Here is a 27,597-nt window from a genome sequence, read left to right as displayed (position 1 = left end):
CAAGCAGAGTGCGACACGTCTTTTTATGTACAAACGGTCAAGGGTACAGACGGAGTTACTTTTTATAAATATCTGCAGCAAATCCCCTAAAAAAAGCTGTGAATAAAAACCACCTCGCAGCACCAAGGGCCTGTCCTTCCTTAAAAGTGTTAACTTCCCAAGAGCCTATTCTTAGCCAAACACTTGTGGGGCCCTCCTAGGAAGGACAGGACCGCTTTGGGACCAAGCGAGAGCCCTCCCATCTCCCCAGAGAGCCGAGGTGACTTGCAGGTCATCTGTTGCCCAGGACCTGGGAGTGATTAAACAGTTTCTTCCCAAGACTTCGCTCTTTGTCAAGCTGCTGATTAAGCATCTGTTTCCTGGCAGCGGCCCAGAGTGAGGGAGGAAAGGAACCTACCATAGTGTGAGGAAGTAGAAAACTCTGGGTATTTTGATTTAAAAAAACAAAAACAAAACAACACTTGGTAATCAATGCAACCCTGTAAAGCCAATGGATCCAGTTCAGCAGGGGGAACATTGTGATTCAGCCTTCCGGAATCTACAGAGAAGCCTTTTTTTTTTTTTTTTTTCTTAAGGAAGATAATTACTTAGCACCAATTTCTCTCTCTCTGGTAATACTTCCTTTTCCTTCCAGCCCTTGGCTGTGATCAGTGCGGTCGGAGCACAGGTCAGCAGTACTTTCCCGTCAGTAACGCAGCCGGGCAGGTTGGGGAGCGCAGTCACAGGGCGCAGAACAAACAGCGCTCTCACACCAGGATGCAGCTCTGCTGGGGGGAGGGGCGTCCTGCCTCGGGGACACAGGCGGCCCCAACGTCTCCTCCAGGGGTTGGCTCTCCAGCCCCGCGGGGCTTCACTCAAAGCGACGCAGGTGGTTGTACAGAGACTGGACGTAAGTGAAGACGCACATGGGGTCTGGCTTGCGGCCCATGACCATCATGTCCTCCACCTCAATGAGCCGCTCGCAGTTGGCCAGATTCCTGAAACACAGAAGCCCCATCAGAACGCCGGCCCCAGCCATCAGCCGGCATCGCTGCCGGAGAACAGAGCTCAGCCCACGCTGGAGGCTCCCAAGTGCCCCTCAAGGGGAGTTCACATCACCCCAGAAGAGCTTTTAGAGTTACTTTCTCTAATGCAGTGTTTCCCAGACTCCCACATCCAGGAACCGCCCTTACAACTCATGTCTTTACGTAACTAGACTTACTTGAAATTTTCAGTGACATTCAATTTCATTTTAAGGTTTCACTAAATTAAGTTCTGCTAAACACATTCCATTTTATTAGTCCAATTTATATCAAAAAGGTTTGTTTTATTCATAAGAATTTAGCTCCAAAATTAGTCACTAAAAAAATTCAGCGTGTATCAGTGGTATATGGAGAATCAGCACGGACTATAAAAAGAAATGTAAAATGCATACAGTGAAAGATAAATTCACCCACATGCCTCCTAAAACAGTCTTTAACCTTTTTTAAAAAAACCGTTACCCATATAGATTTTTCATCATGACTGAGCACACACATACATGTATGTGGAAGCAAGGTTTCACAAAAAACACTGACCCTTTCTACGGCTCATGTTTTCTCTAGATGTCATCTTTCTCTCCCCCCCTCCCCCCCCCCTTTTTTTAATGCTGGTCATGAGCCACTACGTTTATTTTATTATCTACTCAAGGGTCACAACAACTCACACGTTTTAAAAATTGCTTCAGATGATCTTGTGAGTACCTCCCTCAATCCCAGCCCGGGCCCTGGCTGGACCTCATGCTCTGGGAAATACTATATTTCTTCTGGCCCACTGGTGTAGATGGGTGTGGAAACTGGGGCCTTTCACTGGGCTGGAAAACAGCTGTCCCTTCCTGGGTCCCCAGCTGGGAGGGGGGGACGGAAGATCCGGGGTTCAGGATCTCATGGGGTGGGAAGATGAGCAGCCACCTGGGAAGTAACAGCAGCGGTCCTCTGCAGCGCTGAGCAAAGCCCCGCCCCGCGCCGGGCCACCTGTGGCCGGCCTGACTTGACCCGGCCAAACGCAAAGCCCCAAATCAGTGTCCTTCCTTCAACAGTGGTGTGCACTCTTATAGTTCCAGGGTCCCCGGTCTTTTCCCCCCACATCCACAAGTCCACGAGCGTCAGTGTTCCCATCCCAGCTGCATCCTTCCTAGCTATGTGATTTGAGCAAGACACTTCACTTCTTGGGGCCTCAGTTTTCCCATCTGGAATAGCAGCCCCTTCACAGGGCGGTGGCAGGATTAAGGAGCTAATCACACAGACCAGCTGGAACGGTGTTTGGCACCAAGAGCTTGATAAACGTTAGCGACGACCCCTGTTGCTGGTTGTGTCATCACGCGTCGCTCGAAGCAGCAGTGCGTCACCAGGGGAAAGAGGCCAGAGGTGGGACTCTAAAGAGCCGGGTTCAGGTCCTGGCTCTGCCCAACGCTTCACCCTTCCCTGCAGTTTCCTCGGCCGAAAATCAGCCTCCCACCTCCGCTTCCCGTCCCAGCGGGCTTGTTCTTGTTGGGAGGTGGTGTGTCGTCACGTGCCTTGGACCCCAAGCACTTTCTAGCAGTCCCTGCCGGCTTCTGGGCCTGCGTGCTGCAAAGACAAGCCCTGTAACATCAACACGGGGCCCATTCTGTGATGCTGGTGTGATGCCGGGCCTCCTATCAGAAACTAAACATCAAGGCGAAACGGAGACACCTGTCCTGGATCCCATGGCCGGCTCCCCCCAGGTTTGGAGCGGGCAGCTTGTAAGGGAATTCGCTGCCTTTGTGGGGTGGCGAGTGGTTCTGGCCCGATGAACGGGCACCCTGGCTCCCCAGGATGGGCCGGGGTGGGGCTTGGTGTCAGGGGAATCGGTGTTCTGACAAGGGGGCGTCTGCAAATGCTGCTTTGTTGATAGTCCGGGATTGAAAATCTGAGTTCCTGGGGAGGCCGTGGACCTGACTTCACCTTCTTGAGCTATCAGGTAGCATCCAATGCCCTTCTCCTCACCTGCAGCACAGGGAGAGCTCCTCCTCCCTCCCGGAGTTGCAGATAGAGGATGCCAGGTGTGTCCCCAGGTATCACCACTGACAGCAGTGGCATCAGTAGTCAGTCCCCCAGGAAACGCGGGCACCATTAGAACCCTAAACCTCACAGCCTTGAAAGAGAACTGAAATCCAACCCTCCAAACACCCTCCTCAGAGGCACCAACCACCTGGTGAAGACCCTGCCTCCGCCGTGCTCACCTCCAGGTTCAGGGAAGCGGCCCTAATTTCCTCCAAGGACAATTTCCATCCCTCTGCAGGTGAGGAAGTTTTCCCTAATGTTTCTTATGCTCTCCTGCCTCTTGGTATTTTCTACCTATTGGCCCCACAAGGCTATTCTCCGTCTAATTTTTTTTCCCCACAAAGAGCCCTTCACATGTTGGAAAAGAATCTTTATATCCACATCCTTCCCTGAAACTAAACGTGTCTGGTTCCTTCACTGTGCCCCCAGTGGGTATCTGGGGCCGCTCCTCTGAGCGGGTTCTGGTTTCTCTCTAGAATCGCTGGCAGGTTCCAAGTGCTGTCCAACCTGTGCAGGGGGTGCAAGCTGACCCCCTTCTTCATTCTAGAGGCTGCATTGATCCTCCCAGTAATGACATCCCAGGGTGATAGCCAGGATGGGTGCTAAGACCTGACCCTGGCATCACCCTCTACCCCCCCAGGCAGGGAGCCATGGGCAAGGTGCTGGCTTCCCCAGCAAATAACCAGGGGACTGAGCCACCCCCAACCAGCCGCGGCAAGTAGTGACAAGATTCCTAGAAGCTGTGGACACAGCTCCTGAGACAGGATGTGAGTAAAGGAAAATGGTGATGAACATTGACCTTTTTTTTTTTTTTTTGGCACACGGGCTTAGTTGCTCCGTGGCATGTGGGATCTTCCTGGAGCGGGGATCAAACCGTGTCCTCTGCACTGGCAGGCAGATTCTTAACCACTGCGCCACCTAGGAAGCCCTTGACTTTTATAAAACCATTTCAGTCTCAAAATATTAGAGGCCCCAACTGCCTTTTAAATGAAAACAAAACTGCTTTTGTGAAAATACAAGCTTGTTTTAAATCGTTCAAACAGCGTGGAATAATCTTCCAAAGGAGAAAGTACAAATCACTTCAAGTGTCACTGCACAGCAAGAACCGGGGTTATCATTTGCCTGCTACCAATTTTAGATGAATTTACTTAGCCCCACCTTGTTTGGGGTTAAAAAAGGGTTAGAGGGTTTTCTGCTACTATGATCCTATTGGGATCTTCAGTCACTACAGGGCTGGCCCATCAGGCAGATGGAGGAGGTGTCTGAGGGGTTATTTTTACGTGTTTAAGCCTTCTCTAAATGCAGCCTGGGATGCCAGGGCTCAGACTACAGCCTCCTATCTGGTTTTAGAGACACATGGGCACTACAAATAGCCTGGAAGCTCCTTCAGCTGGGCCGTAACCTGAGAGCAGGGCACATTCCCCACAGGGCAAGCGGACTCAGCCGCATGGCCAACCCGGGCCTGCACTCCACCCGGAGATGTGTGGAGAAGGGTGCAGGGGCTCAAGCGCCCAGATGGGGGCTGCTCCTCCTGCTTTCCAAGCCCTGAGTGCACCTGTCCAATAGGGGAGCTCACGTTGCTGTCAACACGGCATCATTCACACAGATTAGGCCCCGGGGAGTCTTTGGGGCGGTGAATGATGGGGCGGAGAGGCTGCACAAAACACTCTCACTCCCCAGGTTCTGGACGCATCTCTGTGCTTTTAAGGCCCGTTGCTCACTGAAGGGTCTGGAAACTTCTCCTTCCTGATGCGAGAGGCCCTGTCCGTGGCCGCTTTTCCTTTCCAAAGGCTGTGCCTTCACCCAGAGCCCAGGCTCCTGTCACCCCACACCACCTGCCACAAACTGACTCTCTCAGCTCCGTCTTGCTGCCCACGGGGCCCTCGATGGCTTCCCGCAGCCCTGAGTGTCTGTTTGGCTTTGGCTGGCAAACCCAAGGAGTCTCTGTTAAGACACTGGTAGCCAGGATCCTCAGGTAGGTGTCCCTGTGCTTTCTTTCCCGGTTTCCTAACCATCTTGTTCTTCAAGAAACTAGGTAAGCCAAGCTGCCGTGCTCCCAGGAGGCCTCGGGTGGGCAGGCCCACCTTCCCAGCCCTCTCCCCCACGTGCCTGCGAGCTGAGCTCCCGGATGACTCAGGAGGGGAGGCACCTTCCTCCCACTCAGGCCTGCTGTGGGTGCCCCTCCCCGCCCCCTCGAGTCAGCAGAAAAGCAAGAACTCATTTCAGAGGCCCGCAGGCCATCCTCCCCTCCCCAGCCAGCTGGGAGCAGGCTCAGGCCCCGGGGAGGCAGGGCCAAGTTTTTACCCTGATGTTTGCTCTGGGTAGGAGGGCGGCAAAACCTGGAGAAGGCTCCCCCCGCCTCCTGCCCCCAGTTTGGGAATAGAAGAAACATCTGTTTGGAGTCTGGAAGCCCTCTGAGCTCAAACCTTGTGCTGGGAAAGCGCAGCCACGAATGGCTCTGGCCCTGGCTGCCAAGGGAAGCTGTGTTCCCGGTGAGCTGGGGCGCAGGGCCGCCGGCCCAGGGCCCCCCTCTCCCTGCCACAGCCCAGCCTGCTCCAGGGCTGAGGGTGACCAAGGCAGCCAGGGCATGAGCTGGTACCGCCAAGCCCACTGGACTTGATGGAGAAAAACTCTGTCAGCCGAGTGCGGCCTCACCCACAGGGGGCAGGGGGGTCTTGGGGCGCCCACGTCAGAGCCCAGGCCCTGTTCACTCTGACCATCTGCTTTCTGACAGTCACCCCTTTCTAGGCTTCCAAGCAGCTGGGCCTCCTCCTGGGGAGGCGCCCCCTTCCCAACATCGAGCCGTCACACTTGGCACTCCCTCAGCATCGTCTGGATTTGGTTGTGTAACACACTCCGTCCAAAGCTGTTTCTGCAATTAGGATGACAGCTAGTCCCAAGCAGCCAGGAGAGAGATGGCTTTCAAAGTACACAAGGAGTTCTTATGACCCCACGGGGGCCGGGAGGCCACGTGCGTCATCTGAGACAACACAGCAGTGGCAGCACTGGCGCTCCAAGTCAGGGTCTCCCTTCTGCCCCCGGAGCGAGACCCGCAGCACCGAGCATGGGGCTGTACCCTGTCAGCTCCCACGCTTTCCCCGGCCAGGCGTGGGGGCTGGAGGGGGGCAGGCAAGGGTGTGTGTGGGGTGCTCCTCCAGCTCCACCAGCATGTGTGATCACCTCTCAGACACAAGCACTGGGGACGCAGACAAGACACAAAGGGGGTCAGGCACACGTTGGCAGAGGCTCGCCCCGCCAGGCACAAAGCTGGGTCGGCGGGCAGGAGAGAATGATACATGGTCCCTCCAGGACACTCAGCTCTGGGGAGGCCTTCCTGCCCTCTGACCTTCCAGCCCTTAAGTCCATGAAGCCTAGCATCAGGCAGCCCTCAACACCCTCATCTCTGCCCTGTGCCTGCCCGAGGGTGGGGGTGGGGGCCTCGATGGACGGCAGCAATAGCTCGCCCACCCTCCACCCTGTTCAGCCCACAGGAGGCCCCGAAGCGAGGGCAGGAGGAGGAGGAGGGCAGAATGTTTATTCTCTCTACTCCCTTCCCGCCAGGTTTCTGTGAGTTGGTCACACCCACTGCCCCAAAGCACAGCTCCTATCAGCCAGCTGTCTCCACAGAGCTGTTCTTTCCAGCTGGAGGGTACCGCACGGTGCCTGGCTCACTCCCTCCCTCCTGCCCACACGTTTGCAAGGAATCCCTTTGCCGACTTGGTTTGGATGCACCCCCACCAGAACCCTGACTGATACTCCCTTCTTTGCCACTCTCCTGATGCCCCCGGGGTGGGGGGGGTAGCCCTCCGCCTATAACCAAATCCCAAGGCCCCTGAGCGCCTCCTGACCCCAGATCCACCCCCCACCCAATCTTCTCCCTACGAGCGGGTCTTAAGAATGTATAGTTTTATACCAAATACTTTTAAGACACGTAGGGAAGAAAAATATACCTACTAGGGACATCTGAAATATTCCCCAGGCCGATATTATTCAATTTCCTGCTCGCCCAAGCAACTGCATCTCTCACCAGCCTGCAGAGGAAAGGCTCAGTGCTCTGGGGGACCCTGTATCACTGCCCCTCGGACCCTGTCTGTGGCTGGCTTGGCAGACCGCACCCCAGAGGCCAGGTACCAGCAAAGAGGGCAGATGCACGAGAAGAGGAGAGAGCCTGGCTGTACCGCTGAGTGCTGGGTGCTGGGAAAATCCCCCCTCCTGGCCGTAGTCTCTCCCTCTGTACGGGAGGCGGCAGGCTGGGTGGCCTCAAGGTTCTCAGATGGGCAGACAGCTGCCCCCGTGCTCCACGTAGGGCAGAACCTGGGCTTGGGGACTGGGCGGGGCTGGCAGCCAGGGCGCCCGCCATACTCACTCGGCCATGGTGAAGGCCAGCTCGAAGTTCTGCCGCCGCTGCGTGGGGCTTAGGGCGTTGTAGTTGAAGGCGTCAGGGAAGAAGGAGTGCACCAGGGCGCAGAAGGCCATCCCATCGCTCCAGCTGGAGGAGAAGTTCTGCAGGTCCACGTGCTGCGAGGCCAAGGCAGGGAGGTGAGGGGGGTACAGCGCCTGCCTCAGCTCCCCCACCTGATTCCACCCCACGAGCAGGTCCTCCCAGCCCCTCCCCAGGCCCACCGTCCACCCAGCCCAGCAACAAGCCGTGCTTGCTGGACTCCACCTGCGGCGGCTGGGGACCACAGTTTCTCAAGCTCCTACTCCTCCGCCCCAGCTTGGGCTCCTCCCCCTGCCAGGGGAATTAGAGCAGGGGGTGATGCCCACGCCAGCCTCTGGCCGGGGTCCCAGCGGCCGGGCCGGGCTCACCTGGTAGCCGAGCGTCTTGCTGCGGCACCACTCGAGCAGGATCTGCTTGATGCTGCTGGCGCTGGCCACGCCAAAGCTCTGCGAGCGCTTCAGCTTCGCCCGGGCCTCGCCCTTCCCCCTGCAGAGAGAGGGCAGGCCTGCTGGGGGCTGGGGGGCTGTCCCTCAGCCGCCGTCTCCTCTGAGACCGCGTCCCACCTGTTCGCCCAGGTAGCATGCAGCCTCCGGACCCCATGCCCACGTCCAGGCACAAGGCCCGCGTCCTGGGGCACAGCCTCCCTTGATGGAGTCTGGCAGGACCAGCCCCGCTTCCAGCCTCCAGGTCCCCTGTTACGTCCCACACGGACGATTCTGGGGCAGAGGACCTGAGCCCGCACGGCCCGTGCCCCTGCCCTGTGCCTGGAGCACCCTCCCCGCTTCCCTTCATCCCACCCCTCCTCTGAGCCTCCCTCTGGGTCCGCCCTCCGCCCAGAGGGATGGTTTCCTCCTCTGGGCCCCCAGGACACTGCTTATCGGCTGAGATCAGGTTGTCTGCATCAGCGGGACCCTTCCTGGGTGTCTCTCCTGCCTCACTAGAGTCAGAGCATCGGAGCCAGGACCGGGGGAGGGTCAGCATCACAGAGGCCTGGGCCACACCCCACAGGCAACAGGCATCAACACCACCGGCGGACAGGAGGGCTGGGTAGACGTGCAAAGGCAGATCCCGCCTCTAGTGGGGCGGGGGGCGGGGCGTGATGGGGGGCAGTGGGCACCTGGCTCTCGCTGTGTCACCTCCAGCTCCTGCTGGGAATCCCAGTGCCGGCCCTCTGGTCTCCCCGGTCATGCCCTGAAACCAGCTTCTCCAGTTGGGTGAGGAATGTGGGTGTGAGGGCGCCGGGAGGCCCCTCCGGGAATGGTGGGGGAGGGGAGGGCCCTAACCAGGCCTTGCCTGGCCCCCTGCCCCCTCTTCTCCTCCCCACAACTGGGGCCACCTATCCCTCAGCCGGCCCCATAGCTGGCCCTGACCTTGTGTCTTGCCCAAGAGGTCACATCTTGGGGAACGGCCCCCCCCCAGGGGGATAGGACAGGGCCAGCTTTGCTGTGCTGTGCCTGCCTGACCCTAGCCTGGGACTGGGCCTACTCTGGGAACCCAGACTGATCTGGGGCGGGGGGGGGGGGGGGGGCGGTGGTGAGGGCATCCGTACTTGCTCGCGGTATCCTGCTCCCATTTCTCAAACAGCGCCTTCCGGGCCTGCGCCCCCGAGGTGCGGGGCAGCGTCTGCGACCTCACCAGCTCCCGGCGCCGCTCCGCCTGCCGATGGGCCTGAGTCGGGGCTGGCGGCTGCGGGGACGGGGGCGACTGGGGTGGCGTCACCAGAGGCAGGCTGACGAGAGAACCGCGGAGTCAGGAACACAGACCCGCCCATCACTAGCTCCCCTAGGCCCCAGGACCCCCACCCCACCGAGTGTGAAATGAGGCGGCAAGCGGGGTCCAGGCAGAGAGGAAGCACCACCTGCTCCAGTCCTGGACCGGTTCTGCAGGTTTTCTGAACGGAGCTGCTGTCCGCGGCAGGCCTGGCGGGCAGCGGGCCCCCTCTCCAGGCAGAATCACCCCTCGCAGGTGTCAATGCCTGGGGTGAGCAGGGGGCATCCTCCTTGCGGGAGGTGTACCCAGAACCAGCCCCACCAGGACCAGGCCGCCTCCTCACCACCACTGAAAAAGATCCCTTTTGTTCCCCCCAGAACAGTCTGCCAGAAAGTCACAATTCTCCTTTTATTATTAAAGGGGGAGGGGGAGGCCAAGCCGGCCCCCACCCCCAGCTCTGACCACAATCCAGTGGGCCTGGGGGAGCGTGGGGACAAGCACAGGCCAGGAGGCGGCAGACCTGCCCCAGCCTTAGAGACCTCCTCAGCCACGGGCAGGAAGCACCCAGCTCAGAGAGACCCCAGCCCGGATGGATGAAGAGGACAGTGGGAGATTGTCCCAAGCTCCAACTCCCTGTGGGGACTGAGACACTCCCCTCCCATCTCTGCACAGACTTGCTTTCAAGGGTCCTAAGAGAAATCAGCCTGAGGCCATGTTACTCCAAACAGAACTCTCCACCTAGCGCCGCCTCACTTCCCCTGCTCAAACCCTGCTCTCCTGTGGCACCAAGCCCAGGAGGTTGCCTCCTCCTGGGGTCAGCGCGGGGAGGTCCCTGCAGGGGCCCGGGCAGCCTGGGTCCAAGGCAAAGCCCAGACACTGACCAGGGAGGGACGACCCCCCACCGGGGACTGGGACCCCGACTCACCTGTCGTTTTTCCTGCTGGCTGTCACCGCCCCGTAGCCAGAGCTGGACAAAGACCGTGGGAGAGAAGAATTCTTCTCTGCGGGACACAGCAAGGGACAGAAATAACTAACCCTGGCCTCGGGGAGGGCCACCACTGCCCGCCTCCCTTCCTCTGTCCTGGCCCTGTGCTGTTTACCCAGCGTCACGCAGGGCATGGGCAGGACCCCTGGGCTAAGCTGGCCCTGCTTCGGCCAACAGCTGAGGAGAAAGGATGCTGGGAACATACAGCAGTGACATAAAAGAGGTCTTTTAAAGCGTTCCCCCCAATTTTGAGAGCACAGAGCTCAGGGCCTCTTGTGCTGCGTATCCAGCAGACACTTTGTTTCCAAGCCCTCATTCTGGAAACCCACACAGCCCAACCCCAGGACACACCACCGAGGCCTGACCCTAGGCCCAAAACAGGCCCTGGGGACCATGCCAGAGAGTGCAGGGTAAGAGGCCACCTTCTAACCACAGCCTTGGCCTGTGGGAAAAGCCATGGTCCTGTCCCGCGGAGGATGAGGCTACTTGACAGCATCTCTCACGGGAGGAGTCAGGAAAGATGGGCCCCATTCAATGGAGCAGATGAGCTAAGGAAGGGGGTCGCAGTGACAGCAGGGGGCGCTGAGGCTTGGCCCAGGTTTCCTGAGTCTCTTGCCAACCACCCCAGCCCCTGCCCTCCCTCCCACTTTGAGGCCATGCCTTCCTGCTCCTACCACCGGGACTGGAAGTCCAGGGTGTGGTGGCCTCACTGGGGCTGAGGCCCCCCAGGATGGTGGCAGACGTGGGCGAGAAAGCTGTGGCTGAACTCTCCCCAGAGAACCTCTCGGAGACTCGCGTGATGGCCGTGACGGGCTGGTGGGGCAGCCGCAAGTTGAGACTCACAGGGCGAGGCTTGGGGGGCTCTGGTGCTGGGATGGTTTGGGTGGTCTCGGGGGTTCCATCACCTGGACCTGGAAGGGGTGGGGTGACCAGCAGGGGTGGGGGTGTCAGCCTTCGCATCGACAGGGACCTCAGACCCTCCCAGGAGAGCTCCAGTCTCTGTGAACTCTCCTTCCACCTCCTCCAGGAAGGCCTCCCTGACCACTCCAGCCTCCCTGCCCTCCCCCTGCTGGGGACGTCTCACTGCTCCAACAAAAGCTGGTGTCTGCTCCAACTCTCCCTCGTGGACAGCTCAATAAATAGTTGCCTATCAGTTCACTTTCTACCCTGTTCAGTCCCTGGACGATTCCTCAGCCCCTGCTTGCATTCCTCCAGAAACGGGGAAGCTCACCACCTTCCCAGATCTCTCATTTCCTTCCGTGTTTAGAAAGTTCTACTTCACACTGAATGAGGCTGCTCTCCAGGCAGCCTCTCCACCCTTTGGGGTTTAGGCTCAAGTCCTCCGTCCCAGGCAAGGGATGGCCTGGCGCACATGCATGGCCGAGGCCCTGACCCCAGAGCTACCCAGCCCGCCCTCCTCTGCCGTCAGCCCCCACCTGCCCCGGGCTGGTGCCCGTTCTCGACGATGTACGAGTTTGAGGTCCTTCTCATCTCCGACTCGCCGGCCTCGTCTTGGTGATCCACGCTCTACGGAGAGACAAACACCGCCGAGGCCCAGTCAGCCAGGCCAGCTGCCCCTCCCCGCAATCACTCCCCCGAGACCCCCCTGGTTCTGGCAGGGCAAATGACACTCAATTTCGAGAGAGACAGCCCTGGGGGGGGCGGGGGTACAGTGATGGGCCAAGGTCACACAGGAAGCAGAGGCAGGCTCAGCCCTAGCAGCTAAGCCCCTGGAATCCTGGAGGCAAATGCCAGATCCCCAAAATGCTAGGGACAAAGGTCAAGACTGGGAGTTCTGAAGGAGTGTGCAAGGCGCCCTACCCCTTTGCCCATGCTGGACCAGATGCCTGGGGTCGGGAGAGCCTGGTCCCTGCTCATCCCCGGGGGCCGCCTGTGCGGAAGCAGCCCAAACCCAGCTGCGAAGGACCAACAATGGGCCCTGGAGCCCTCAGGCTGAGGTCTTTTCATTGGCTTCAGGGTTACAAGATGCACCTGGATGTGCAGAGCACAGAGGTCTGACTGACGCCACGCGGCCCCTCCATCCCCTCTGGGCTGCAGCACTGGGGGATGTTGTGCAGAGAAGGAGCCGAGACCAAGAGCCAGCAGGGAACCTGGCATCCTGGCTGTGCCACCAGCTACTGCGTGACCCGGGTCAGAAGGTCGTTGCCTCTGTGGGTCAGTTTCCTTGTTGGAGATGAGGGAGTAGGCTGTGCAAAGCCTCTACCATTTCAGCATCTGCCAAACGTCAGGTCCTTTCTCTGGGCAAGCCACTTAAACCAACTAGCTTCTGTCCTCCCAGGTAGGTGTTACCACCTACACCCATTTTACAGATGGGACCCAAGGGCTCAGAGAGGGGACGTGCACTGTCCAAGGTTACGCAGTGAGAAACAGCTGAGATCTGTGAACAGGAGGGATGCCCTCCTCAACCTTGACCCTGCCCTTCTCACAGTGAGGGAGGTTGGACGGCTCAGAGCATCTGTGAGGCTGCTGGGGTCTGCCTGGCAAGAGGGGGACAGAGGCAGACCCTCATCAGGGGCTCTACTAAGACCCCATGATGAGTGGCTTGAGAGGTTGGCCATACCTCTCCTTAGACCCCTCCAGACTGGCCCCCTTGTCTACCGGGTTCCCAGATGACAAAGGCCCATCACTGGCCCCCAACGGCTCAGCTATCACTGCAACCAGTGCAAGAGGTGTCACCCCATCACGGCGGGGGAGGGGATCAGTCTGCAGGGGAAGCCAGGGCTGTGAGCAGATGGTGCCAAGCCAGCATGGCGGTCCACTGGGTTTAGCAGAAAGAGAAGTCCTTGGTGACAGTTTAGGACCTGAATCAGAGGTGGGGGTGGGGGCAGGAGACAGCCTCGGGGAGAGATGGAGACACGGTAACTGCAGCCATGAAGGGCGGGGGAAGGGGTTTGAGGGGTTTTTCCAGGTGGAAGAGGTAGGACAACGTTTACCGGCTCAGAGAAAGCCTCCAGCAGGGTGATGGGACCCTCTGTGGGGTGGGGACCCTGGGGCAGTGGGAGAGGACAGGACTCGATCCTGGGGAGAACCTGGGCTTGGAGAGGAGGTGAGCCCCCCAACTTCTCACTTGGGAGGATGGAGCGGGAGGGGCCCACCCCACTCGCAGAAACAATGGAGAAGAGGGGGCATCTACTGGCACCTCAGAGTGGGGACGGCACCCCTAGAACCTAACCTGAAGCCAACTCAGCAGAGGGAGGAGAAACAGCCAGTCCATTCTGAACCCCAGCCCCGACCTGTCACCAGGGGCTCCGTGTCCCCACCACTCAGCCTACTCTGGTCCAACAGGTTTCACAGGTCTAGGCAGGGGCCTGGAGGGCCCGGCTGATGGTGAAACCATTTTCGCAGGAATGTGGGTCTCTCTGGGGGCGGGGCCCCACAGACGCCTGCCCCTGCACGCTGCAGGCCCCCTACTCCGCATGATGCCCCAGGGGGGCCAGATGCCACAATCAGGCAGGAAGTAGGTCCTGGACCAGCTGGATTCCCGCCAAGGGGTGTCCAGCAAAGCAGGAGGGAAGGGGGGTGCGGCTGCCTCCCGCCGAGAGGCCGGGCTCCCAGGCTCCCCTGCCCCTCACTCCCCCATCCCCGAGCTGGGAACCACTGCTCCCCCGAGAAAAGGGCTCTGCCCACACCTCAGACCAAGGGGCTATTCAGAGGCCACCCTCCAGCTCATCACCACACAAGCCTGGCGGGTGGAGGTCACCCCTAACCTCACCCCATGACTAAAGGCAGTAGCAGAGTCAAGGTTTGAGTCTCCTACCCCAACCCTGGGCTCTGTCCACAAAGCGCTCATGCTTTCCAGGACAAATTTGTGAGGCTGGGCCCTGCCGTCTTAATCAGATGAGGGGCGGGGAAGGGGAGAGCGGGGTAACTGCCCCAGAGGGATCCCAAGCCCACCCATGGGGCCCACCCTGCACACTCCCCTACTGGTCCTCCTTTGGTGGGGGCAGCCTGCTTCGGCCCCAGGGAAGGGAACCAGCACACCTCTGTGTGCTGAGGCCAGGCGAGAAGTCACTGGAGAGCCCCTGGGATGGGACGGGTCCTGGGGAGCCGGCTCTCGCATCTCCAAGACCTGGGCTTTGTCTGAAGGAGGAGGCTCCCCGTGAGGGAGCCCAGGCCTGGGAATGTTAGGGGCCAGGCGGGGAGGGCGTGAGATAAGACTGATTTCAGGGCCCTTCTCCCTGGGGAAGTTTTTAAACACTGTTGTGAGGGCAGGAATAACAGTTCAGGCTGCACTCTTGGGGCTGCATGACCCCACGTGGGCTCACGCGCGTGGACAGGGCAGCACGCCTGTGTGCCCAGTGCAGCCCACAGGCGGCCAGAGCCCCCATCCGAACACGGCTGCCCGTCCTCCTCCTCCTCTGCTTACACCACAGTTTTAAAGACTCAATTCCAACTTCTCCCTGGAGCATTTAACTCTCTTATCACACAGTGTGTCTGGGAAAGGAAGGCAGATAAGGCAAGTCTGGTTTCTTTCACGTTGGACCTCAACGCCGCTCCTGGCAGACCCTCCCGAGGGGCTCCGCTGCCTCTGACATGGGGACCCGGGGGCTCCGGCTCAGCCGAGGACATCTCCAGGGACCAACTCTGGCACAGCTTCCTGGGCCAGGCCTGGCCTCAGGCTGCCCCCAGCCAGCCCCCTCCACTAGCCAGACCACAGCTGTGGCTCCGTGGACACTCTTATGAACCGACAGGGCTGATGTCACTGTTATAACTACCCAGCCTGCTCGGCACAGGGGCCAAACAGGGCTGGGCCAATTCCCCTTAGATACAAGGAAACTGAGGTCCAGCTGGGAGATGTCCCCAAGTCCTCACAGCAAATGAGTCCAAAGCAGCTCCTGTTTGCTGCAGGGTTTCAGGCCTCCTACAGGGAGTCCTCCCGGATTACTCCCATCCTACTGCCCGGCCCTCTCCCTCCTCCCAGAGCCTCCCTGAGCTATGCACTACCTAGCAAGATCAAGGTTTGTGCACTCAGAAGTAGATTACGAGATCAACCCTGCATTGAGTTCAGGGCATAAGTACATGCTGAATATGACCTACCTCCAACCCCCTGCAGTCCCTGGTTTGAAACAGCAGGAAGCAAAAGGGTCTCAACCAAGGGTCTCAATCTCATTGCTTGTTACAGAGGGGCAGCATAACACCAGCCTCTGCAGTGCCTGACCACTGCCACCACTGGCTGTCTTGCGTGGATAAGACCTTCCTACCCAGACCACCCCCATCTCCCACCCCTGGCGACACACACGCAGGCGTATGAGAGGCCAGACAGCCCCCGCGCCCAGCTGTGACTCTTCCCAGTCTCACCCGGCGCCCCGATTCCTTGTTCACAAGCTGCCGGTCACAAGCCATGAGCGAGAACGTGTGACTGCACAGCACCCCTCCCTGTCAGACACTGGCTCAGAGCCTGGGTGGGTGACAGAGAGGTGGCTTGCAAGAGAAGTGGGGACCAGTGCCTCCGGTCCGGCAGGGAGAAGCTGCCTTAGGTTCAGGGAGCCTTTGACCCCACTGGAGACCTTGACCATCCTCCACCCACAGTGCTCAATGCTGCCGGCTGTTCCACCTCCCTTCAGGCTTTGCTGAAGTCCAGAACCTACACCCCAACTCTGTCTCTATCCTCATCCCTCAACCGGCTGCCGCAACCCTGCTGACCCCCAACCTCTTCTTCCAGAAGGCCTCCCCTCTCTCGACGTCTGAGAATGGGCTTTCCAGGGCCTTCCAGCTCCCTGGCCTCTGCCTTCACCCTCTCCTTCTGCACGCCTGCTCTGAAGACCTCACCCATTCTAGGGCTTCAACCGCCAGTTCTGCCCTGAACGTCTCCCTCATCTCCAGCCTCGACCAGATCTGTGACTCCACCTGCTCTGGGACAGCTTCGCCTGGATGTCCCACAGCCCCTCACCCTCAGCACAACCCAAATGGAACCCGGCATCTCCACCAGATCCGTGACTCAGGAGTCCCCCAGCAGGGCTACCCCAGCTATGGCTGTCCTCTCCTTGGACCATCACATCTAAGTTACCCTGTCTCCCTCCAGCCACCCTCCAACCTGCCATCCATCCATGAGAGACCTTGCTGGATACAAGGAGGACCCTGTCCCTCCCCTGCCCAGTGCCCCTCACCCACCACCCCCATAGCCAAGAGGACTAGCTCACCCCACATGACTAACGACCAATTCCCACTGAAAAAAAGTTAGATGATTGGAGAGACTCCTCTCACATACGTCCGCAAATTCACGTACGTATTCATATATGACTCTGAGAGTATTTTTCTGAAACTTGGACAGCTGCTTCCATGGGCAGACAAGTAGCAAACGCATGTTAAAATAAAACCTCAGAAACAGCCGATGACACAGTTTATTAGGCACGTGTGAGCTCACGGTGGTGATTTTATACCATGGCCAAGGAGTGGTCATGCTCCTAGCACAGAATTATGTGTATCCATATTTCTAGACACTTCACACGGAGCACTGGGACACCCAGGGGCTCTGCCACCCGCATGTTTAAGAACCTCTCACCCCACCCCCCAAGGCAAAGCCCAACTCCCTGGCCCAGCATCCCCAGGGCCTTCACAACTCACCCCTCTACTCTCATACCCACCAGGGTCCCCTCTGGCCAGTGAGTCCTTTCAACCTCTCTGGGCGGCAGGCACAGCCCCTCACACCACCCCCTGGCACCAGCAGCAGGAGGCCCTCGGCCTCCAGCACAAAGGCGGCCTGGGACACCCACTAAGATGCGACAATCGTATTCAGAGCAGAACATCCGCTCTGGTTGCCCGCACTGTTGGTATTGCTGTCTGGGGCCATCTCCCACCCTGGCTGGGACCTCCAGGGGCAAGGGCTAATCCGATCCCCCTCCTCCTGGCCCCTTGAGGTGCAGCCCAGCCCACACTAGAGAGATGAATGCCTGATGGACTGAACCAAGGAGGGACAGCAGGTGCAGACTACCCAGACCCTGGACACCCAACCCTAGAGCACATCATGCCTGGGCAATCCCACCTCGGGGCCGCTGCACACACCACAGGCACATTCTACCCTGACGCTCCAGGAGGCCTCACGCGCAGGGGGGTGACTGGTCCACACTGGCCTCCATCCCACCCCCATGCGGTGTGGGCCTCTGGCTGGTCACTGACCCCAGAAATCGCTCACGACTGGTTCCCCCTGGCCCCCACCCCCACCCCCTATCTCCCTTCAAGGTAAGGATTTACCGCCTGCGAGTTCCCAAAGGCCGCTGTCCGGCTGCGCTCCAACAGACTGCACCCTCCTGCCCCCAACACACACCCTGGCCTGAGTTCTCCATCCGGGTTAATCAATAACCCGAGCCGTCAGGCTTCAGTGAAGCGGCATCGCTGGGGGCGCGTCAGTGGAGGTGGGGGGGGGGCGGTGCTGACCGTTCCAACACGCCGGCCAGGCCCCCGGCGGTGTTGAACAGCGCCCAAGCCCCTAGTGCCAAGGGACAGTGGAGAGAGGGGACAGAACTCGGGGCAAACGGGGCCCGGCTGCAAAGAAGGGAGGGGGCCCAGCACAGGTGCGGCAGGCAGGCTACGCCGGTGTTTCTCCGGATAGTGGCCAGACCCCCACGACCCAGTCGCAGCGGCGGGTGGCGGGGCAGCCCCCAGCCCCGCGGGCGCACGCACTCAGGACCTAGGGGCGGCAGGGGTCGCGGAGTCCCCTCCTCCGGCGCCCGCGCTGTCCGAGGCTCACCTGGCTGCGGCCGGACAGCGAGAAGCTGGCGTGGCTGGCGAAGCGCGCGGAGCCCAGACGGGGCGCGCGGTCCGGCACGCCGGGCGCGGGCGGAGGGCTGGGCGTGCCGGGCGTGGGGGCCAGTCCGGGGGTCAAGCCCAGCGCCTCCACCTGGCGCGTCAAGCGCTCGAGCTGCGTCTGCAGTCGCTGGTTGTCCCGCTGCAGCTCGGCCACCGTGCGCGCAAGCGGCCCGGCCAGGCGCAGCGCCTCGGCCACGCGCTGCTCCACGCCGCGCTGCAGCCCCTGCATGTCCTCGTGCAACGCGCGCACCGCGCCCTCCAGAGCCGCCTCGTAGCTGCCCAGCGCCTCGCGCACCGTGCGCGCCTCCTCGGCGTCGGGGGCCGGCTCCATGGCCGGGCCGGGCGCTTGGACGTGAGGGAGAGCGTGTCTGGCCGGGAGGGCAGTCGAGCTCCGCAGCTCCGGGCAGCTGCTGGCCGCCGCGGGCTGGGTCGCCCGTGGGGCGGTGGGCGGGGCGGGCTGAGGGCGGGGCGAGCCCCGGGACTGGGCGCCGTGCGGGGGCGGGGCCGCGGGGCGGGGCCAGGCCGCTCGGGGGCCCGCCCCCGACCCGCGGGACGCCGAGAGGTGGGGGTGGTCCCCAGTGGCGCCAGAGGAGGAGAGCGCGCCCCGCCTCTCCTCTCCTGCGGTGCGGAGCCACTCCGGGTGTGCCGAGGCCGAGCCCCCTTGGCCCTGCAGGAGCGGTGTGCGGCCCAGGGGAGGGGCTGCGGGCCACCTGAAGGAGGCCTCGACCCCCGAGTGGACTTGACTTTGGAGACCGCAGACGTGGGTTATGCGTTCTCTCGCGGCTCTCACTCGCAGGGCCCAGGTCCTACTGGGGGTAGGCACCCCTCCCCCTCCCCGCCCGCCACTGCTCAGGGAGACCTGAGAGCGGCAGCAGTAATCTCCAGAACTGTCACCTTGACCCTCACCGGCGCCCGTCACTGCCCCCTCTACGCCGTGCACACGGCCCTCACGAGCACATACTTACCTGTGGGATCTTTGCCTGGAATTTCTTGCAGCTGTTATAAGACCTAAGGGAGAAGGAGACAGGTGGTGAAGTCTGTCCCTGACTCTGCAATTATGTGCTCTCCCCTCCCAGCTCCACTCTGTGCAGCAAGATCTTTATGTCCTTCCTGCCAGTGGTCACAGGGGCTTGGGGCTCACGGAGGGGCCCCTGCTAGGGGATCTATGAGTGGCTGAGGTCAGACTGAGAGGAGAGGGCGTGCTTAGGGCCGCACCTCCAAATCCTAGGATCAGCGACCTTGGGACTAACCTCCCCCTTCCTCTATCAGAGCCTGGATCCCTGGCCTCTATCCCCAGGCCAGGGCTCCCACCTCGGCTCCCTCTCAACACTCCTTTCATGCTTGAACCCAGATTTTCCTCCCTTCCATACCCCTCACCCCACAACCATCCCAAGAAAGGCAGGAGTGAAAACAGCTGTTGCTTCAGAATGACGGGATGATGGGCAAAGATGCTGTACATTCCCATGGATATTGCAAAATTGATTTAAATAAAATAGAATAAAACATCTCACCCTTCTTTGTGCAAAAAAATCTTTCCCAATTAGCCTTCTCCTTCCCAGGCCTGGCCCACCTGAAGGAAGCCCAGTGGCTGGGCAGGCACAGCCACGTGACTGGGGAACGAGAGGTCTAACAGCCTTGTTCCCATCACACTAGGCTTCCAAAGATGTTTGCAGCCACAGACCTCCTGGACTGGCCTGCTTTGCCCCAAAGGAGCTGGATCAGCCTAACAGATGCTGAACGCTGATTCCCCCATTCCCCCCTCCACCATGGGGACAGGAAGGAACACTGGGTTACCTAATCCAAGGAGCCTTCCAACAATTATTTCATGAGCAAGTCAAGTGCCAAAAGGCGTGCATGGTGTGTGTGTGTGTGTGTGTGTGTGTGTGTGTGTGTGTGTGTGTGTGTGTGTGTGTGTGTGTGTGTGTGTGTGTGTGTGTGTGTGTGTGTGTGTGTGTGTTCCAAGTAGCCGTGTGGACGAGGTGAGCCAGGTTGCTCCCTGCGTTCTTTCTCTGGGTAGAATCTTTGATAGAGACTAAGAGAGGCTGCCGCATCGTCTGCCCCAAGTAGCACTCAGAGCCCCTCCAGGTCTGAGCACGGGAGCCTGGAGTTCAGAGACCCTGGTCTCAGCTGGAAAAGCCCAGCCTCTTCCTATGTAGGAACTGAGGAAGGACCAGGTGGGGAAGTCTGGGAGGGCCTGGACAGTGTGGACCCTGGATGTGCATCTGGGCCTGTGTCTGGACTGGCAGCATAGGTGAGGGTGCGGGTGGGCAGGGGTCCAGCCTTCTCTCACAGCCTCCAGGAGAAGGAAGGTTGGCCAGGTCTCTAGGGTGGGGACCCTAATGGGCGATAGAATCTAGAGCCTGGCTGCCTGGGATCCATCCACACTGTCCCACCGCGGGCGGGCTCTCTGGTCTCTCCTGACCCACCGCGACAACATCTGCCAGGGGCTGGGCAGGGCTCCATCTGCGGCTGCAGTAGGAATTCTGTCAAGGGCAGAGATGGGGCTCACAGTGGGTTCTGGGCAGACAGTACAAGAAGCAAACCATCCCCTTGGCTCCTCTCCCTCGGCAGTCAGAACACTGAATCAGTAGCTGGAGATGAGCCTAGGAGAGGAGAAACCAGGAGCGGGAGGAAGAGGGGCAGAGGGTTAGGGAGAGAAGGAGGGAGGGAGGAGGAGGGGATTCTGGGGTGGGGAGGTGGGGGCACTGGAGACCAGCACCACCCAAGAGCTGGCTCCTTGCCAGTCCAGGGGAGGCTGCCACTTGTCCCAGGCCCCTGGGCCTCCTCTCAGCGGCCCCCTCAAGGCCCCTCCCCTCACCCTCTCTCCCGGCACCAGACTGTGGGGGAGGTGAGGGCTGATGGACCTGGCTGACCTCCCTCCACGTTCAGCAGCCCTGATGTCAGCGGTTTAGCAAGGCCCACCTCCCACCGGGTCCTGGGGTCTCTGGCACCTGCCCTTCCAGCTCCCCCTCCCCTGGTTCCAGACCTGTCCACTGTCTGCTGGTCCCTTGTTCTGCTCTGGTGCTGGGCTGGGGGCAGGATGTGGGACAAGCCTTCCTGTGTCCCCTGCCAGTCACCTCCTGAAGTCAAATCCTGGCTGAGCCAAAACCATGAAGTCAGGGATCAGAGATGGGGAAACTGAGGTCCCTAGGTCACACAGCAAGGTACACAAAGCCAGGACTGGAGCCCAGGGCCCTGGCTGTGGTCCCAGCACCCCATGGGGGCACAACAGTCAAATCCAGCCAAGTCTGGGCAGCACCTCCAGCCCCCAGGTTGCCCGGAGGCTCCAATCCCCTGGAATTGCTCCTCTGAGCTCTCCAGAACCACCCTCACCGCCCTCGGGCAGGAGCCCCTGAGGAGCATCTCTCCTCCCGTCCTTCCTGACTCCCTTCCCGCCTCCTCCCCTTCTCCCCAGTGACCTTCCAGAGTAACTGTGCTTTCACTCATCCCTTAACTGCGGGCCCCAGGGCTCTGAGCTGGGCCTGTCCCCCTTTCACCCGCAGACCCTTTCTGGGTGGTGTCACCCACCCCCACACCGGTACTGGTGACTCCCACTCCTCCACCTCCAGCCCAGCCCCTCCTCATATATCCACCCGCCTCCAGCCCTTGGCCCTGAAGGTCCCACCCGCTCCCCAGACTCCTGAGGTTCTGAGAACACACATAGGGCTTCCTTGGTGGGGAAAGGACACGAGAAGTGGGCGGGTGCAGTCCTCTGCAGTCTTGCGCCCACCTACCTGGGATGAGTAGTCCTGGGACACCCCTCACCCTCTGCACCCCGGTCCCTGTGCAAGGGCGAGGTGCGTACACACTCTTGTGTGCAAGTGTTGCAGCCCATCCTTGGACAGCAGGGGCTGTCTGTCTCAGCTGTTCATCCATCCCCACCCCAGGCAACTGGCTTTAAGAAGTGCTCCATGAACACCGTGTGATTGAATGCCTGGGAAAGGGGACTCATTGGAGAGCCAGTGGAACCAATGGGACTAGCGGATGGTTGGGACTCAGTAAGATGGGTCACAGAGAGGATGCAGGAGAGGGCATGGTGAGCTGTGGGGGGTTCACAGGTACTACACAGGGCCTGTCTCCAAGGTCACATCAGCCTTTGCACTGAGTCAAAGGCAGCAGCTGACCTCACTGGTCACCTCACCCCTCCGAGCCCCTCTGCCAGGAAGGGCTCAGGTTAGAAGGTCATGGGCCAGGCCAGAGCCATTATCTGTCAGGCCCTGCTATGCCCTCCATGCAGCCCTCAGTCTGCTAGGATGGCTAGTGGGGCCGGTGGTCTGGCTTTGTAACTGGGAAGGTGTGTGAAGGCAGCCATACCCCACCCCCCCCCAGGGTCGTCCGCTGCAGGCACCCATAGGGCGTAGGCTCACGAGGACTCAAGGGAGAAATACACTCCAGGACTGGACCCCCCTGGCAAACGTACCAGGCCCCCTCCTCCTCCCAAATCCTGAAATCCAGCCTCTGCCCTGGAAACTGTTGCCTTGTTATGAGATCCATAGGGGTGTGGACACCGGGCTTGCGTTTATCTTTTCCTGCCAGGTTGCTGGGTTCAGGAGCCAAGAGGAGGGCTCAGCAGGGAGGCACGCGCCTGGTGGAGACTGGACAGGAGCCCCGGGTGGGCCAGTCTCGGGGCCCCCGGGCCTCAGCTCCAGCCAGGACTCAGGAGCGGGGCACAGGGGCTCTGCCCTCTGCTCCTCAGCTCTGCCCGCCTGAAGCGCAGCCACTGGGGCTGGAACCCGAGGCCCCTGGGAGGGGGGACATCTGCTCCCTGGATCACTCCGACTCCCCTCTACCAAACCCTCCTTTAAACTCCCCCCCAGGGACACGCTGTCGGACGCACATGGGAATTTGTAATGCTCCTCTTTCTCCCGTGTATCTGAGGACGTGTCTGTGCACGTATCCCGCTTGCATGCGCCTGTGTGGGTGTGTCGGTGTAGAGGGAAGAAGTGGGAGGTACCGAGTCGACGGTACCTGCACACACACCTGCACATATATATGGCGTGTGGGGCCATTTTCAAGCACCCGTGGTTATAGGAGGGATCTTTATGCATTTGCTCATAAGTGGCGACTGTGTTTCCAGACACACACGTGTGCATGCCTGCAGCGCATGTGTAAATGCAGGATGTGCGTGTGCCTGTATGTGCAGGGTGAGGGTCTGCATATGCTTATGGCTATCCGATGTTTGTGTGTATATCATTGTGTGAGTTTGATCACACATGTCACGTGCCCCGTTTCTGGCTGCTTCTTTAACCAGACCTGGAAGTCTGTCTCTAGAAGCTACGGATCCTGGGTGCTCTGCAGAGACGTGCATATACAATTCTAAGGGTGGCCTTGATCTGGGCAGGGGGGAGAAGAGTGGAGCTGCCCACCCTCCTGGACCAACAATGGGCCTTCTTGGTCCCAGCAGACGAGGAATTTCCCACAGGTCTCTGTTGAGAAGCAGGCTACCCAGAGAACAAACAGCACACATCCCCGCATGGAGGGGCCTATCTCCTCCCAGCAAAGGCAGGGGCTGTGGAGGGTGTGGAGTGGAGACAGCTGCTTCCAGCCCAGATAAGGCGGTGGGGCTCACATTTTCCATTTCCAGGAGCTTCCCCCCTCAGGTCCCGGCCCCAGGGCCTGGAAAGGTCTCCACTGACTCACCCCAGCTCCTGGACCCCACCCTGGGAACTGCAGAGCCAAGAGGGGAAACTGAGGCCCCGGAAGAGCCGGCACCGCACCATAGCGTGTCCTGGGCCACTGGGGTCTGGGAAGGTGGTCTCTGGGGCAGGACAGGCCCAGCCTGGGGCCCTCACAGCTAATATCCAGCCCCTTGTGCCTCTGAAAGCCACCCAGGAAGGAGGAGGGCTCTCTTCTGTCCCCTTAGAACAACAGTCCCTGCCTGCACGTGCTCTCTGCTCTGCCAGCCTGGCTGCTCCGGCCCAGAGGACCCTGAGACCCAGAGGGGCGAGCAGAACCCGGCCTCGAACGCTGGACTTATTCTCCCTTCTTCCCGCCGCTCCACAACTTGCCACCCACAGCCTGCCCCCTCCAGCCCTGCCTGGCCTGCCTCCCCTCCCCCTCCCCTGGCTATTTATAGGGCCTGGCTCAATGGCCTCCAGGACAAGAGGAGCCTGAGCTCCAGGGCTAGAGCTTGCCGGGCCTTCCCCAGGGGCCCCACAGGCTGGGCAGTGTCCGCTTTCAGCCCAGCAAAAGGCCGTGTCACTCAGAGTGAGTAGTGGGGGTGGGGAGGCCTGGCTGAGACAGCGGGCTGGGCCAAGGGCCTGGGCCAGAGCCCCTCTGGAGCCTGCTGCAGTCCATAGACAAGCTGGGCTTCCTCAGAAGCATTCTGGAGACTCCTTGGGGCTGGGGCAGGTATGAGAGTTCTTCAAGGGCACAGCCTCATCCTTGGGAAGGCCTGGAGGGTGGAAGCCAGCATCTGGGCCCACCAGGCTGCCACCTCCCTTGGAAGCCCCCCGAGTCTCCCCTTCTGTAACAAAACTGTGTCTCTGACCCATGGATCAGCTCCACCAACAGGTGAATGGCTTAGGGTGTCATTCAAGACCCTTCCAGCAACACGCACAAACTCTCACATTTCTGCCATTGTGGCTGTACTGGTCCCGCTGCATGATGCATCCTTTCCACATGTCATCCTGTCGACAAACTCCTGTTCCTTTTTCAGATCTTCAGAGCCCAGTGTAAATGCCACCTCCTCTGGGAAGCCTTCCCTGATGAAGCCTTTCAGCGCTTCTTGCCTCCATTCCCTGCCCCATCCTGCCCACTAAAACACACCCCTCCTCTCCCGCTCTGGCTCCCTCCTCCAGTGTAGGGCTTCTGTCTCTCTCAAGTCCTGTGGTGATCTTGGCTTAGGGCTCCTGAAAGGGCAGGGCCCTGCCTCACTCAGCCCTCTGTCCCATCGCCCAGCCCCCAGCTCCATCAGGCAACGCCTGTTGTGTGAGTGAGTGAGGGGGAGGGGCACTAGATCAATGACTGCAGGGACAAGTGATTGAACAGTGAATGGAGATGGGGGGGGGCGGGGGGTAGATGCAAAGCAGGAAAGACCCCTTCTGTGTCTCCTGAGCCCTGGAGGGACTGCCTGGTGTCCCAGTGGGCAGGAAGGCGGCAGGGGCAGCCCAGGCCAGGGCTCAGTGACACTCTCAGCCCTGGGCAGCAGCCAGCTCGGTCACTCATTCTTTCCAGATCAAAGTTCCCCCAGGGAACAGCCTGGAACCTGACACTGGCCCAGGGTGGGGGGTTGGACCAGCTGGTGCTGTTCAGGAGGAGGACGTGGAGAGGCAGGGCACCTGTCCCCAGCTCCAGGGACACCAGGCCAGCAGCCCGGGGAGGACACTGGACACACTTCTGCACACCTACTCCAGCCCCAGCCCCACCCTCAGAGGAAGGGCCACACTGGTAGGTCGGGGACCCCTGGCTCTATGCCCTTCTGTCCCAGACTCCCCAAGGACCCCAAGCTCCTCAGAGCCTCAGGGGTGTAGCTTCCTGCACTGCCACCCACCCCCCCAATATCAGTTCTGACTCACCCCCACCCCATCTCCCAGCAGCTCCCATCTCAGACACCCTCCAGGAGCGTTTCTCTGTCTCCCAGCATCTGTGTCTGTTTCTGTCTTAGCACCTTTCTGTCTAGACTCTCTGTGTTTCTTTGTTTCTCTGTATTCTTCCCTCAGTCCTTACTCCTGTCTCTTTTTCCATCTCTCTGCTCCCTGGGCATGAAGAATAACTATGGAGTGGTATGTTAGCCCTTCAGTCTGCAGTGAACGGATTTTTCCTGCTGCTGGGACTGGGCTGGGAGAGGACGGAACCCAGCGCCCCTGCTGCAGCCAGGCCTCCCTGGTACCCCCAGCTGCTGTGTCTGAGCCAGACCTAGGTCAGCCCAACAGCCACGTGAGCAGACAGAGAGGAAGTGGGCTGAACTGGTTTGGGGCAGGAGGCCCATGTCAGTGGGCCAGATCCCTGAGTCTGCCACTCCTCTGTCCCTTTTCCTCATTCCACTCCGAGCTGTGGAAAGTCACACCACAGCCAGAGTTTGACTTCATAGCCCCCACTCCCATGTGCAAGCTGGAGTCACACATCACACACACACACACACACACACACACACACACACACACACAGCATAGCGGAGTGGCTCAGAGCATAGGACTCTGCATCTCAGTCGTGGCTCACTCATCTTTGGACCTCAGTTTTCTTGTCTGTGAAATGGAGATTATAGTAATAGCAACCGTGTCCTGGGTTTGTTAACAAGCATTAAATTAGTTCCTGTTTGTAAGGCTCTTACAAAGAAATGCCCTATGTCTGGCACATAGAAAGCACACCATCTATCCATTAAACAAAATTAATAAAGTTAATAAAGATGCATGCATGCTTCAAACTTGACTCAATAAAAACTGCAAGTTGCTTTCACCTTTATCCTGTTGCTCCAGGCTGAGCCAAGACCCTAGTCACCAGCAAGTCCAAACAGGCCTGATGTGAGTAGTTGTAATTCAAGTCCAGGAATAACATACAGCTCTGGGTGTGCATTTCTACAGATGGGCCTGTGGAACCACGTGTCATTAACAGCCGCTGTATCACATGTGAAGCCTTGCTTCTGGTTAAAGACGGCTGAAACCATCTCCTTCTGCTCCAAACGTGTAGATACGAGATTGTTAAAAATTAATGAGGGGGGTGTGTTTGGAGACAAGAAATGGAGACTCCTCCATAAAAGAATGAAGACAGGAGGCCGCAGGGAGACAAGGGGCTGAGGTTGGCAGTCCCCAGGGGCTGGGAAGAGAGCAGGGCCGAACGTGCAGGGCGTGGGCCACAGCGTAGATGCTGAGCCAGGCTGGGACCTGAGCCTGCTTGGTGTCAGGATCTGTGTTGCCACTTGTGATGAGCAGCTCTGTCCACGCCTCAAGGTCGTGGCAAAACCCAAAGCCACATGCCTGTGGTTGGGCCCTCAGTGGAGCCACTAGGCTCAAAGGGACTGTCCCAGAAATGTGTCAGTCACATGAGGTTGGAGGCCCACAGTGGACAGTTCTGAGAAAACCCTGGTCTGGAGCCCAGCCAGATACAGACCAAGCTGAGGCCACTAGCAGATGGCCTTGGGTTTTGCAGAATCTCCAGATAACCTCACAACCAGGAATCACAGAGCACTCAGGAGGCCAACAAACTTGGCAAATGGAACAACTGGTAGCTGAGAAAACAATATTTTAGAGCAATCTGAAAAGCCTTAAAAGTAGGTATCCTTAAGGTCCTCAAAGAAACCAAAGGAATAACAACCACAAAACCACAAAAGGAAGTCATGAAATGAGAGTAGGACAAGTGACAAAATCCATTAGAAACACGGGGAATTAAAATTACAGATAATAAACAACTGAAAAGGTGAACTGAATATCTTGACTGCATAGAGCTGGAGAGAGACATAATGAATTAGAAGATGGAGTTGAGGAAATCTCCAAGAACATGGCACTAAGAGATTAAGAGATGGAAAATATGAAAGAAAAAAAAAGACATGAGGATAATAGAAACAGATGTATCCAGAACAGATATATAGAAAGAGTGATAGAGAGAATTGCTAAAGAAGTCATGGATGAGGATCTTCCAGAAAAACAAAAACAAAAACCATAAATCCACAGATTGGGAAAAACCTCACCACATCCTAAGCATGGAGAACAAAAAGC

The 27,597-nt window shown here is 59.2% G+C and overlaps 1 protein-coding gene across 5 annotated transcripts; it reads right to left on the bottom strand.

Moving 5' to 3' along the window:
- Window positions 1–26,420, bottom strand: SMTNL2 (smoothelin like 2). Of its 5 annotated transcripts, none has more exons than XM_057715563.1 (10): window positions 26,343–26,401; window positions 20,454–20,547; window positions 18,910–18,952; window positions 11,614–11,704; window positions 10,852–11,088; window positions 10,118–10,193; window positions 9,032–9,211; window positions 7,851–7,968; window positions 7,408–7,559; window positions 1–977 (listed from the first exon to the last, which is right to left on the bottom strand). In XM_057715563.1, exons 4-10 carry the CDS (start codon window positions 11,666–11,668, stop codon window positions 851–853), a joined length of 945 nt encoding a protein of 314 aa, XP_057571546.1. In that variant the 5' UTR covers window positions 11,669–11,704; window positions 18,910–18,952; window positions 20,454–20,547; window positions 26,343–26,401; the 3' UTR covers window positions 1–850. The 5 variants fall into 5 exon arrangements, with proteins under 5 accessions (XP_057571546.1, XP_057571545.1, XP_057571544.1 ...); XM_057715562.1 differs by lacking the exon at window positions 26,343–26,401 and adding an exon at window positions 20,931–21,023; XM_057715561.1 differs by lacking the exon at window positions 20,454–20,547 and having other exon boundaries at window positions 26,343–26,420.
- Between the last annotated feature and the right edge of the window lie 1,177 nt (window positions 26,421–27,597).

The sequence above is a fragment of the Hippopotamus amphibius genome, chromosome 17, assembly GCF_030028045.1.
Source record: "Hippopotamus amphibius kiboko isolate mHipAmp2 chromosome 17, mHipAmp2.hap2, whole genome shotgun sequence".
In the NCBI taxonomy this organism is placed as follows: domain Eukaryota; kingdom Metazoa; phylum Chordata; class Mammalia; order Artiodactyla; family Hippopotamidae; genus Hippopotamus; species Hippopotamus amphibius.
The sequence above is the reverse complement of the archived record's forward strand: the minus strand, read 5'-3'. Positions and strand labels throughout refer to the sequence as shown.

What these genes read in the sequence shown, in the direction of transcription:
- SMTNL2 (XM_057715565.1), bottom strand. Translation starts at nt 18,275, where the DNA reads ATGGAGCCGGCCCCCGACGCCGAGGAGGCGCGCACGGTGCGCGAGGCG. An exon ending in CTGGACTTCCAGTCCCGGTG is followed by an intron (nt 10,194 to 10,851) that starts GTAGGAGCAGGA and finishes TGTGTCCCGCAG; the next exon opens with AGAAGAATTCTTCTCTCCCA. An exon ending in GCCAGCAGGAAAAACGACAG is followed by an intron (nt 9,212 to 10,117) that starts GTGAGTCGGGGT and finishes TTCTCTCGTCAG; the next exon opens with CCTGCCTCTGGTGACGCCAC.